This window comes from Nestor notabilis, unplaced genomic scaffold (genome assembly GCF_000696875.1).
Source record: "Nestor notabilis isolate BGI_N333 unplaced genomic scaffold, ASM69687v1 scaffold34057, whole genome shotgun sequence".
Taxonomy (NCBI): domain Eukaryota; kingdom Metazoa; phylum Chordata; class Aves; order Psittaciformes; family Psittacidae; genus Nestor; species Nestor notabilis.
The window spans coordinates 7,347-19,681 of NW_009936619.1; the positions used below are offsets into that span (position 1 = coordinate 7,347).

At 40.3% G+C, this 12,335-nt stretch overlaps 1 protein-coding gene across 2 annotated transcripts in view; it reads left to right on the plus strand.

Annotated features, from left to right (window-relative positions):
- Positions 1-431: 431 nt before the first annotated feature.
- LOC104408728 (clathrin heavy chain 1-like) overlaps positions 432-12,335 on the plus strand; it is a 27,762-nt gene continuing 15,858 nt past the window's right edge. Inside the window, exons 1-14 of one of the 2 annotated variants that reach the window (XM_010018422.1) lie at positions 483-639; positions 1,283-1,285; positions 4,729-4,997; positions 5,259-5,420; positions 6,153-6,266; positions 7,509-7,682; positions 7,958-8,155; positions 8,541-8,741; positions 8,865-9,017; positions 9,667-9,789; positions 10,444-10,581; positions 10,785-10,949; positions 11,316-11,496; positions 11,859-12,022. In XM_010018422.1, the coding sequence (XP_010016724.1) occupies positions 483-639; positions 1,283-1,285; positions 4,729-4,997; positions 5,259-5,420; positions 6,153-6,266; positions 7,509-7,682; positions 7,958-8,155; positions 8,541-8,741; positions 8,865-9,017; positions 9,667-9,789; positions 10,444-10,581; positions 10,785-10,949; positions 11,316-11,496; positions 11,859-12,022 (2,202 nt within the window). Of the gene's footprint in view, positions 640-1,282; positions 1,286-4,728; positions 4,998-5,258; positions 5,421-6,152; positions 6,267-7,508; positions 7,683-7,957; positions 8,156-8,540; positions 8,742-8,864; positions 9,018-9,666; positions 9,790-10,443; positions 10,582-10,784; positions 10,950-11,315; positions 11,497-11,858; positions 12,023-12,335 lie in introns of both variants that reach the window. The other variant, XM_010018423.1, reaches the window with a different exon arrangement.

Below are 12,335 nucleotides of genomic sequence, written 5' to 3' on the forward strand. Positions count from 1 at the left end.
AGGAGTGGCTTGTGTAAGGAAAACTGGTTCTTTCAGCATCAGACCCACTGGTGCTGTATGTTGTAGTTCTTCCACTTAGTTTTTAATGTTAAACTTCCTAGCCTTACTAGATCTGGAATAGTGATGCTACTGATACTATACAGCCCACCATATTACTAAAGTCAGGTTAAGCAATAAATGCTGAAGTTAAAACTCCTTTTAGTTTGCATCAATAACAACTTTGCAATGTCTTTAGGACTTGAATACTGAGAATTGTGTAGATCTTTTGAACAAAGAATCAGAAGGTAAATCATAGTTCCATAATATACACTCTTGTCAGAGAAATTTGGCAGTCTTGCATTTCCTTCAGGGGGAGAGACTTTAGACACAGAGGCTTGAGTTAGACCTTCAACATGGGAAGGATAATAAAGCACTCTCTTCCATTTTTCTAGCTCCAAAATTTGGGCATTAACCCAGCAAACATTGGATTCAGTACCCTAACTATGGAATCGGACAAGTTCATCTGCATCAGGGAGAAAGTGGGAGAGCAGGCACAAGTAGTGATAATTGACATGAGTGATCCAACAACACCCATCAGACGTCCAATTTCTGCCGAAAGTGCCATCATGAATCCAGCCTCCAAAGTAATTGCACTGAAAGGTGAGTAACCCTTTATTCCTGCAGTACAAAACCTACTGTGTAGCTGTATTACTGCCTACGTATGTTCTTAAGCTTAAGATTTATGTAAACTTTCTAAGAAGAATGTATGTGAGGATAAGAATTCTTGCCTACACTTGCATGCTGTATTTTTGGCAGTGGATTTTCTGATAAGCTTTAGATGATTTGCCTCCAAGTAGGTGTGAGATGCTTGGGCCTGGCACTGCAGCCTCGTATTCTCACTGAGGACCAGGTCAATATCTTGTATACTTTCCCTTTAAACAGGTGTTGTAAACGTAATGGGCATATGTGAAGATAAATAGGGGTGTAACCATTCTCTCTGTTCTGGCCCTTTCTTGTAGTTTTGGAGACGCTTACCAGTTACCAATAAAATGTCATAATGATCACGAACTGAAAGCCTGAATGTAGAAGCATGTTAAGTTTGGCAATCATAAGATCTTGCAGATGGAAGATCTTTGCTTACCAGTATCTGTGGTGTTGATACTGCTTTTAAGTAACATTCTGAGCTCAAAGAAATAATTTTGAATATATCTCAGGTTCTTTTATTGAATGACCAACTTCTGTTATTTAATCTCAATAACTGTTACTGACTATGTACTTTTCTTCTTGCATCTTATCTAAACAGATGGTGAGTGAACTTTGACATTTCATGTTCAGTATTACAGAATGGTCTAATCTCATAAAAAGTACTGAACTTAAGGTAGCCATTTGACAGTTCACTTCAGAGCCAGGTTGGGGGATCTTAATCCTCAACTGGCATTATAGTGAAAATGTTCTTCGTTGGCTCATTGCTAACCATTTGGCTGCTTTGACTATTGACTGTACCCAGTGAAGGAGAGGAGTGTGCTCTTAGTGTTTGTGTGTGTGTATGATGGAAGTACAGTTGATAGACAAAACCAAGTTGCAATATTTTTATGAGAGACCTCTGCTGGCATGTCCTGTGTGCTATTCATTTCTGCCTAAGTGTGTCGACTGTGAAAAATCATGGTGAAATTATTTAAGGGTCCAAGAAATAACTGTCCTCAGGACTGGCACAAAACCTGTAACTTCTTGTCTTGATCTCAGGCTTATTACTGACATTAGGGGAAAACTAATGCATTAATGTTTGACTTCAGTTGAATCTGTGATTCAGCTAAGCTGCTTATACATCTTGCAAAGGACTGCCTTACCTGAGGCGTGGGTAAAGGTAACAATGAAAAAAGTTCAGTTCTGTTAAGAGTTCGCTGTCCTTAACCTTTAATCCCTTTATTCAAACCATATTGGGAAGGAAAGTGCTTTCTCTTGCACTTCCCACACTAGCAGGGCTTCATTTAGCTCTTAAAACCAGATTATATAGTTCCCTTTTAAAACTAACCTACTAACTAAATGGATTGTCATCAGCTTTGAAGAATATAGCTTTATTCTTGCCAGTGTTAAGACTTGTTCAAAATTAACATGACTCTGTCCATGCAGAGTGAATAAGCCTGTCCTCTGAAGAGATAAGGTTGGGTGAATGATGTCACATTGACATGCGGAGTTGTGTTGTCAGGTATTGCAAATTTAATGATCTCTCCTTCTACCAAATCTAATCTAATGACCAGAGGGTTAGGTAGAAAAGAAGATGAGTAGAAATACCCAACTAATATGTTGTTACTCATGGTAACCAGCAGAACTACAGTGAACTGCACTGAAGAAGTGGTTTAAGTCAGTCTGTCACTCCAGACTTTTCCCCTGCTGATTGACTGAGGCTTCAGTAGTCAAACCTGTTGCACATTGTTACTCAACATGCCATGATTGGAAATTGCTCATAATTTGAGAATTACTGAGCAATAAACATACAAACCCACCCTCGAAAAAAGAAATGAAATGGTTCTTGATTTAAACTGAAATACAGTCTGCACAATTTCATTTCTGGATTGCATGTGGCATTCTCCTGGTGTACCAAGATTTATGCCTTGTCCTTGTGTTGTTCATGGTTCTCTTGTTTTGCGCTGTTCTGAGAGTGCTCCCCAGTTGGTGTAAGTGGAGAATGCAACACTGAAGGGTGCATCCATTATTTGTGGAATGGAGAAGCTTCGTGCTCCAGTGAACTGGAATGTAAATTCTTGTGCCAGTGTTCAAAACCCAAATCTGTTAACTTGACTACACCTGTAAGAGAATAGTCTGAGCAGTTTGGTAGCTTGATCAGAAAAGCTTAGGTAAGAGTCTGGCTTCTTATCTCAGAAATGTTCAAGCAGATATAACTCAAACTTATACCTGCCCTCACTATGACTTTATAGCAGGCTCTACTCTTAATACAAATAACACTTTATTTTTAGTTTAATTACAGCTTAGAGTTCTGAAATTTGAATTTATGTTGCTACACTTAAACTGTATTGCTATGGCTCCTAGGGCCGTCAACGTCCAGAGCTAGCTGCCTGTCGAAGCTTGTAAAGCTATTTCCAACTGTAAAGCATAGCAGTCAAATTTAGTCTAGAAAACAAAGAAGCATGAACTTTTAGCTCATTTTAGTAGCTTCTCAGTTTCTTCTATGTCTTTAAAACTAGGATAGGCATCCTGCTTCCTTCTCATGAGGCTGAGAGCAGTTTCTGTATGCACATACTGGTATTCCTGTTTAGATGATTATTAGAGGCATTCCAGAACTACTTGTCGACCTTCTGCATGTGAGGCTACAAACTGTGGAAGCCAAAATCAATCCCTTGGTAGCACCAGTCCACTGCTGCTCAGATTGTCCATTACAATAAATGTGCTGTTTCAAACTGTCAGTTTACAGCTGGTGTTAGGCCTGGGCTTGTTGCACTTGTATGTACAGTCACTGCATGTGCAGAGAAAGGTGGTCAGAAGAAGGCTGATTTTGTCCCAGGAAAGGTAGCAAACAGTCCTAGGAACTAGTTGATCAGGTTAACAGTTCTTTATGCAGTTAATCAAGGGAGCATAAGTGTTTTATGTGGTAGTACTGAAGTCTTATCTTGTGCCTTGGCACTGCATTAAACTTGTATGATCAATTTACTATATAAATTATGTTAAAATATTAGAGCAGTGCAAGATGCATATTAACTTGTGGTTAGTATCTCTTAAAAATGATTCCTCAGTGGCCAGCAGCCACTTCTAATTCCCAGTAGAAGGAACATCTTCTAGTTTGACAGAAGTGTTACTAACAGGGAAAACGCTTCTGAAATGTGGATAGAAATAATGGCATTACAAGCCAGTACTCTAGCAGTCTGAGTGGGTGTCTTGCGAACAGAAAACAATATTTCTAGAGCCGAGTCGTCTCATCTGCTGTGAAGTAAAACATCACTTTGATGTTGTAAGAAGAATAGAGTCCCTTATTCTTTATAGGTTGGTTCAGTTAACATTAGTTTTGAATCTACTCTTACTAGGGTAAGGCCTCTGGTAGTTAAAAGGAATACTAAAGTTAAGCTTAAGCCTGCAATATAGTTATGTAAATCATGAAGCAGTAATTTAACTGGAACAAAAGCTTCAAATCTTTCTATAATCTTTCTGAACTTTTGATTCTTCTCTTCAACAGGCACTTGTATTACTCTTGTACAGAGCCCATCCATCTCCTAGTTAAGTGCACAATTCATTCAACAGAAAAATAGAATGGAAGCTGTCTTGAGCTGTTGTGAGTCTCATGCTATTGGACTCAGTCCAGGTCATCTACAGCAGCCACTAAATTAACATAAACTGGAGATACTCTTTCTGTTAATTATACTGAATGACAAGTACTAGACACCAATAGTTGGTATATAGTGCTGCTACCTAAGCAAGAGTTTATGCAAGCTCTGTAGCTTAGACTGTCTTTTAACTACAGCTTATAGTTAAAATGTCTATGCTTGTCAGTTGTTGGAATGTCCATGTACGTGTCCGTAAATAGATATATTTTGGTTTGGGTTTTTTTTTTTGCTTCAGGGGTGGGGAGGGGGTTCTCTCTGGTAAAAGTCAAGTATCAAAGGAGACTTGGATGTGACAGGACACCCACCCTGTAACATCACTGAATAGTGGGTTAAACAGGGTGCTTGTAAATAGGCAGACTACAGGATGGCCATTGTGGTACTCTGTTATGATGTTTCTTGGGTTTTGTCATACTAGCTGGGAAAACACTTCAGATCTTTAACATTGAGATGAAAAGTAAAATGAAAGCCCACACAATGGCAGAGGAAGTGATCTTCTGGAAGTGGATATCTGTGAATACAGTTGCCTTGGTGACAGAAACAGCAGTCTACCACTGGAGCATGGAGGGAGAATCGCAACCCCAAAAGATGTTTGACAGGCATGCTAGTCTTGCGGGCTGCCAAATCATCAACTACAGGACAGATGAACACCAGAAATGGCTGCTGCTGATAGGAATTTCAGCACAGGTAAGTTACCTGGAAACAGCATGCAATGAAAACCATCGGGAGAGCCCTGGCCCCATTTAATAGCTGCTATAGTTTAACTTTGGTTTCTGTAGATCAAAAATATATTTTGTGTAGGGATAATTGCTCTATAATGCAGTTCAAGTGTTGGAGGAGGGGATGAGAAACATTTCTTGGTTTTTAGTTTACTGTCCCAAAAGCCTTGCTATAAACATTTGAAATCTTATCTCTACAGGCTAACCTTTCATTTTGTTTTTTTCCTAGCAAAATCGTGTGGTTGGTGCAATGCAGCTGTATTCAGTTGATAGAAAAGTCTCCCAGCCTATAGAGGGCCATGCAGCAGCTTTTGCAGAATTCAAAATAGAGGGAAATGCCAAACCTTCTACCCTCTTCTGTTTTGCTGTGAGGAGTCCTGCAGGGGGCAAGGTAAAGTCTGCAACTGTTTAACTGTTCAGCTGTGGCAGAATTCTGCTAATAGAACTTCAGTGATCACACAGTTTAGTGTATGTTCTGTGAACAACAGCTTGGGAACCATGTGTGTAGCATGTTTGGTCAGTTTCAAAATGCTTTAATAGGACAAACTGCAAAAAGTCTGAGTTGCTTGGGTGAAACTTAAACATAAGAACAAATGTAGAAGCAATGAGAACTGAGCTCAGGGTGTTAAAGCATCAGTTTATGCCCATGTGAGTTTTTTGTGTGCATAAAGTTAAGTGGTTAAAGAGCCTTTTATGCCTTGAATTCAGTACAGAAAGAGTCTAGATAAGCCTTAGGTCTGTGGGTAGGTTGTATGCATCATACTGAGTGGAATTCAGTAGCAGTCTGTGAATAGTTGAGGTAACACTAAAATGTCTTGAGCTTTCTAGTCCTGTCCAGCAAAATTGTTGATGAATCAACAAGTCTCACTCAAAACATCTTGAATGAGTTGTCTTGAATAAAAATACAGAAAGCATTATTTTTTTTTTATCTTTTCCTGGTTTTTACTTTAACAAGTTCCAGAAAACTTGTCCCTCTGACAAAGGTCTGATGCAGGGGTCCACAGACTGTGTTTGTTCAGGATTGGGCAGATACTCATCAGCCAGGTGTTATCTGAAGAGAGGAACTTCTTTCATGTGGCTGCACTTGCAGGCAATCTTGTGACATGTACTTTTTTATTCCTAGCTACACATAATTGAAGTAGGTCAGCCAGCTACTGGAAATCAACCATTTGTTAAGAAAGCCGTTGATGTGTTTTTCCCACCTGAAGCACAGACAGACTTTCCTGTGGCAATGCAGGTAAATGCTTGACCCCCACCCCCAATGAACTTTATAACCTGGCAAGTAGCTGACATCTCTGTTGTAAAGAATGCTTTCTGCTAGTGCTTTGCTGTCATTCCTCCTATTTCTGGGAGGGTTGTTCATAGATTCGTGGGAGGTAGCCTGGACGCTAAAACAGTAAGTCGAACAGAAATCTATAGGGTATCCCAGTATTTCTACAGATATATCAACTTAAGGTTGTATAAAAAAGAAAACAAAAACCTTCAACAAAACCTGTACAAAGAAACAACAACAACAAAAAGGACCCCTAAAAAACTCCATAGTGTCTTTCAGTAGAATGTCTCTAAACATTGTCTTGGCTATTGAACTTCCTACTAATGTTTGGAGTTCTACATAAGAGTGTGAGGTAGCTTCATATGAAAGTGGCCTTTCATTACTGTAAAAGCAAATGGACTGGGGACTCCCCTATCAGCATACCTCTTGTAGTATTAGCACAGAAACAGGCAATTTGGGATGTTAGTGGGAGATTCTTTAGGAAAGGACGTAACTGGTTGCCTTGACAGACTTAAGTATGTGTGCAGGACTAGGAATTGTGTAATTACTCAGCATGCAACTGCTGACAAGTCTAATAGAATGACTTTATAAATGAACCAAGAGATGCCTTAATATAAAGTAAACAAAGCAAGCTGTCCACATGACAGGATTCATGTGGCTCTGTACTTCAGGGGCTTCATTAACAAAGCATCTGAAGTGATGCTTTTGTTCCAAAGTGAAAGTACTTATCTGACTGAAGACCACGTTGGCTTGAAAGCCTCCCCAGTTAAGTGACTTGACAGGTGAACTGCAGTACTCGGTACCTGGGCTTGACTTACCTTCTGTTGGTGCTTTGGATAGGCCTTGTTGGAAGAGTGGGATTATCTCATCAATATTTTGGAACAGAAAGTTGTACTGACAGACTAGAATGCGAATTATGCTTGAACTTTTTCCTTAGCCCTGCTTATTGGGATTAGGAGTATGTCCTTTGCTGCAGATGAATTCTAATTTCCCTTCAGCCCCTTTATTCAGTGGAGTTGTGGATCCACATGACCAACAAAGTTATTCATTGCTTTGAGTATGTAAGGAAGAAGCCTGAAACTATATTTGTTCTTGGTGTCAGTACAAAGGCATGTCACTGCAGTACTAGCTTGTGACAGAGCTAAAGACAGCTTACTTAACTGTTACAGTCTTAGTCTTGACTAATAAATCCCTGTCTTTTGGCAGATTGGAATTAAGCATGGTGTTATCTACCTGATCACGAAGTATGGATATATTCACATGTATGACTTGGAGTCTGGAGTGTGCATTTACATGAACCGTATTAGTGCTGATACTATCTTTGTCACAGCTCCTCATGAACCTACCTCAGGCATTATTGGTGTGAACAAAAAAGGCCAGGTAACAAATCAAGCATTCTGGTTTTGAACCTTCTAAAGTTCAGATGGAATGTAGCAAACGGAATGAGTGACTTGATGCAACAAGTGTCATGGAAGGGAGCAAGGAACTACTTAATTAGTCAGGTTTTAACCTCTCCTAGTACAGAACTGCTTGGGAGGAACTTGGGGTTTTTAATGATCTGCTGCTTCACTGATAGGCTACAGAGCCATTTGGTTGCTATATTTCACAGTAGTTGTGGAAAGGACAGTACTCAGTATGCCTTTTGTCCTTTCCAGGTGCTTTCTGTATGTGTGGAGGAAGACAACATAGTTAACTATGCTACAAATGTTCTCCAGAATCCCGACTTGGGCCTGCGCATGGCTATACGGAGTAATCTAGCTGGGGCAGAGGAATTATTTGCCAGAAAGTTCAACACACTCTTTGCTCAAGGAAGCTACGCAGATGCTGCTAAAGTAGCTGCATCTGCACCAAAGGTAAATAGCTCCAAAGGTAAAGCTTAGAAGTCATAAGGATTAGGGATTTGCCTTAGTTTAGTGAACTTGCTTGGTTCACTTGAATCTCAGTACTTGACACTCAAAAACTAAAGTGCTGCAATACTAGCGTTAGTTCTCTGCAGTTTAGTGGCTGTTATAATATCCTATATCCCATAAGGAAGCATTTGCTATACTTATTCAAGCACAGACTGAACTTGCTGTGGCCACTGACTTCTTGCTAGAACTTCATTGGTTTGAAGATTTCCACCTTGAAGGCTTAAGAGGAGATGGTTCAGTGTAAAGCTGAAGTTTGACTGGTTTTTGACTAATACTATTCAACCTTCATTAACTAAACATTGCTACTTTCTATCTTGTGCCGCTTCAGGGAATCCTACGTACTAGCGATACAATCAGGAAGTTCCAGAGTGTACCAGCTCAGCCTGGACAGGCCTCTCCCTTGCTCCAGTACTTTGGAATATTGCTTGACCAGGGGCAGCTGAACAAGTTTGAGTCTTTGGAACTCTGTCGCCCTGTCCTACAGCAGGGCCGCAAGCAGCTTCTGGAGAAGTGGCTGAAGGAAGACAAGGTAGGCTTGACCATGACACTAGCTTAATCTTTGTTGCCTTGTAACAACTGTGAGAAAAATACTTCTGTTGATACTGCCATCTGTGAGTTGTTCTGCTTGACAAAATACCACTTTTGACTTCAGCTGGAGTGCTCAGAGGAGCTGGGAGACTTGGTGAAGACAGCTGACCCAACCCTTGCACTCAGTGTCTATCTTCGTGCTAATGTGCCAAACAAAGTGATTCAGTGCTTCGCTGAAACTGGTCAATTCCAGAAAATAGTGCTGTATGCTAAAAAGGTAAAGTTGTTTATCACAAACTGCTAGGCTCTATCTTAGGCTGAATATGTACATTCTCAAGCTATCTCCTGTGAGATAAGTTTGATTCCTGTCACTTAAAACTGATAAGTAGGCAAGATTGAGAAACAGGGTTTTTCTTCATTGTCATAGTGCAAATCATAGTGTATGACTAAGGTCTGAGCAGTCTGCAAAAAAATAAATGGAGAACATCTGGGATTTTATGGGCTATCAAATTAATGGACTGGCTCAAGCTTATTCTAGAGAATAAAGATAAGAGTCTTCCTAAATCTGTAAGACTTTTTTTTTTTTTTTTTTTTCTTTTTATTTGACAAAACAGTTTGCCAGATGTCCACTTGTAAGTTTAGAACATTATTTGATAGATAGTGCTTTAAGACTGTTGAAAGATTTGTCCCTAGCAGTTTTCTTATCTAGCAAGAGAAACGCTCTGGCACAAGTTCAGTTCCTAAGTAGGTGAATACTGAATTTCTGTGTCAATAGACAAGCAGTGCTTTCATCTGAGAATTCCTGGAAGACAGGGGTTGGACATGGCAACCTTGCAGCACTTCGTACTGCCTATGTTAAAGAATCTGAAGGCTTAAAAGATGTGTAAAGCTTCCCAAACATGCATGACTGTTTCTGAAATCTCTAGGTTGGCTATACCCCAGACTGGATCTTCTTACTGAGAAGTGTGATGAGAGTCAGTCCAGATCAAGGCCTGCAGTTTTCTCAGATGCTGGTACAGGATGAGGAGCCACTGGCTAACATTAACCAGGTGATGCCTACAACAAGAGTACTGGTCTTTTTCTAGACAGAGGTAATAGCATAGTACCAATCTGGGGACTGGTAAGGCCAGTTTAGGTCTCTAGTTGGCTTGGTTAGAAAAGTGACTAAACTATTTTAGTCACATTTGGTTATCATTAAGTCTTTAGAGGCAAGTGTGCTCTCAAGTTCTTGTGGAAGCTTTCTGACTTACAGCTGTGATATTGATGGTGAATCTGCCACAGTCTTAGTCAAAGCAGTAGTGTTACTGTCCTACTCATGGCTTTAATGAAGCATACATTAACTGCTATCATGCAGAGAATTTACAGGAAGGTGAACACATAAACTTAAGTTGAACGCTGGCTGTCAGTGGCCTCTTCTGGTTAAACAGACAGAGACATAAGGCAACAATTTGCATTATTAAATAGTTGAAGCTACATTTAAAAGGTCTTGGCTTTTCTTGTAGCAGCTATCCCAGCAAGAGAGAAGGGCTGGGATTTGTGTGCTGTGTTAAAACTTAATAGAGTGGGTGGCAAAATCTGGGCAAAACCAAAGAGAATATAGGATGCTAGATGCTGTGATGAGGTGCCTTTCTAGCCTGGCCATTAATATATACAGATAAATGTACATGTGTGTATATAGACCCCCTTCTCTAACTTCTCAACAGATTGTGGATGTGTTCATGGAGAACAGTCTTATTCAGCAGTGCACATCATTTCTGTTGGATGCCTTGAAGAATAACCGCCCCGCAGAAGGCCACCTTCAGACTCGTCTCCTGGAAATGAATTTGATTCATGCCCCACAGGTAAGACCTCCTAACTTAGTTTTTCCAAAAAGTGAAGGAAAGACAGGAATAGGCTTGCACAAGAATTATGGTGTGTGATGCCGAAATCTAGTAGTTCAGTAACATCAAAGACTACTAGTGAGTCACTGCTGTGACATCAACAACTTCTAGGCTGAGCTGCTGTGATTCTTTTGACAGTCTGAATATGAAATGTAATCTCCTAGGTTGCAGATGCCATTCTTGGAAACCAAATGTTTACACACTATGATCGTGCTCATATTGCCCAGTTGTGTGAAAAGGCAGGCTTGCTCCAGCGAGCTTTGGAACACTACACAGATCTCTATGATATTAAACGTGCTGTTGTTCATACTCACCTCTTGAATCCTGAGGTAAGTCTGTTGCACAGAATAAGAAAGCTTAAGTAAAGCAAATGCTCTTCAGCACTTCTGTAGCTGCTAAAAGATGGCTTGTGGGTACACCTGTGATTCAAGAGCACTTGTCCAGTTAACGATTAAACTGTAATCTATACTTTTGATGGCTTAAATCTGACCTCAGTTTCCTAGGTGGGCATTATAAATCTTTCTTTGAATATGCGTTTCTGTAGTTGTGAAGATGGTGAGTGTGTTTAAGCCTTTGGCCTCAGCTCATAGAAGACTTCTCTCTAGTAGCTGGGGTAGAAACTCTGGCTATCTGCCACATTTTAGATCAGTCAAATACTGTATAACTTACTGAGTAAAATTTCTTTCTCTTTGCAGTGGCTTGTGAACTTCTTTGGCTCCCTCTCAGTTGAAGACTCTGTGGAATGTTTGCGTGCCATGCTGTCAGCCAACATTAGGCAAAACCTACAGCTCTGTGTGCAGGTTGCTTCTAAATACCATGAGCAGCTTGGTACCCAGTCTCTTGTGGAGCTTTTTGAATCTTTCAAAAGCTATGAAGGTACAGTATTAGAGGGAAGCAGCTTACTTAAAAGCACGACTTGATTGAAGCTAATAGTAAGGATTTTAGCTTTTATGGGTGAGGTACCTGTCACGTGGCTGGACCTTAGGATGCATTTACTGAAGTGAGCTCATCACAGTGAGTTCTAGGGGTAGCTTGTTCTAGATAGTTTCTTAATCCTCCTGATTAAAGATAAGAAAGAAAGATGAAACCTGAAAGAAGGGGAGAAATCCTTCTTTTCCTGCAGTTGAATGGAAGTTACTCTCCCAGCAGGGTTGAACTAAGTCACAAGCTGAAGCCTATACAGCTTGCATTTGCTTCACTTACCCTTTTAACTGTGTTAAAAATGTGACTCTTTCTAGGACTGTTCTATTTCTTGGGTTCCATTGTAAACTTCAGCCAGGATCCAGATGTTCACTTCAAGTACATCCAGGCAGCTTGCAAGACTGGTCAGATAAAGGAAGTGGAAAGAATCTGCCGTGAAAGTAATTGCTATAACCCAGAACGGGTGAAGAACTTTCTGAAGGTAAATACTCTGTCCAGCAGATTGAGCAGTCCTCTGTATGGTTTGCTTAGCAGCAGAACTAGAGCCTTCCAATGGAGAGAAATCCAACTTAAAAGTTTAGCTGCCATGGCTGCGAGTAGACTACTGTATAGCTGGAATAGGAGTCTGAGCCTATTTTCCAGGCTTCCTCTGGGAAAATAAGCCCAAATTCACCATTCCCTTAAAACTAGCCTGTATGATATAACTTGTACCAAACTCATGAATATGTTGTCACCTAAAAAAGTAGGTGAATCCAGGCTGGCAGAAGGCAAGACTATGCTGAAGTATTCAGCAG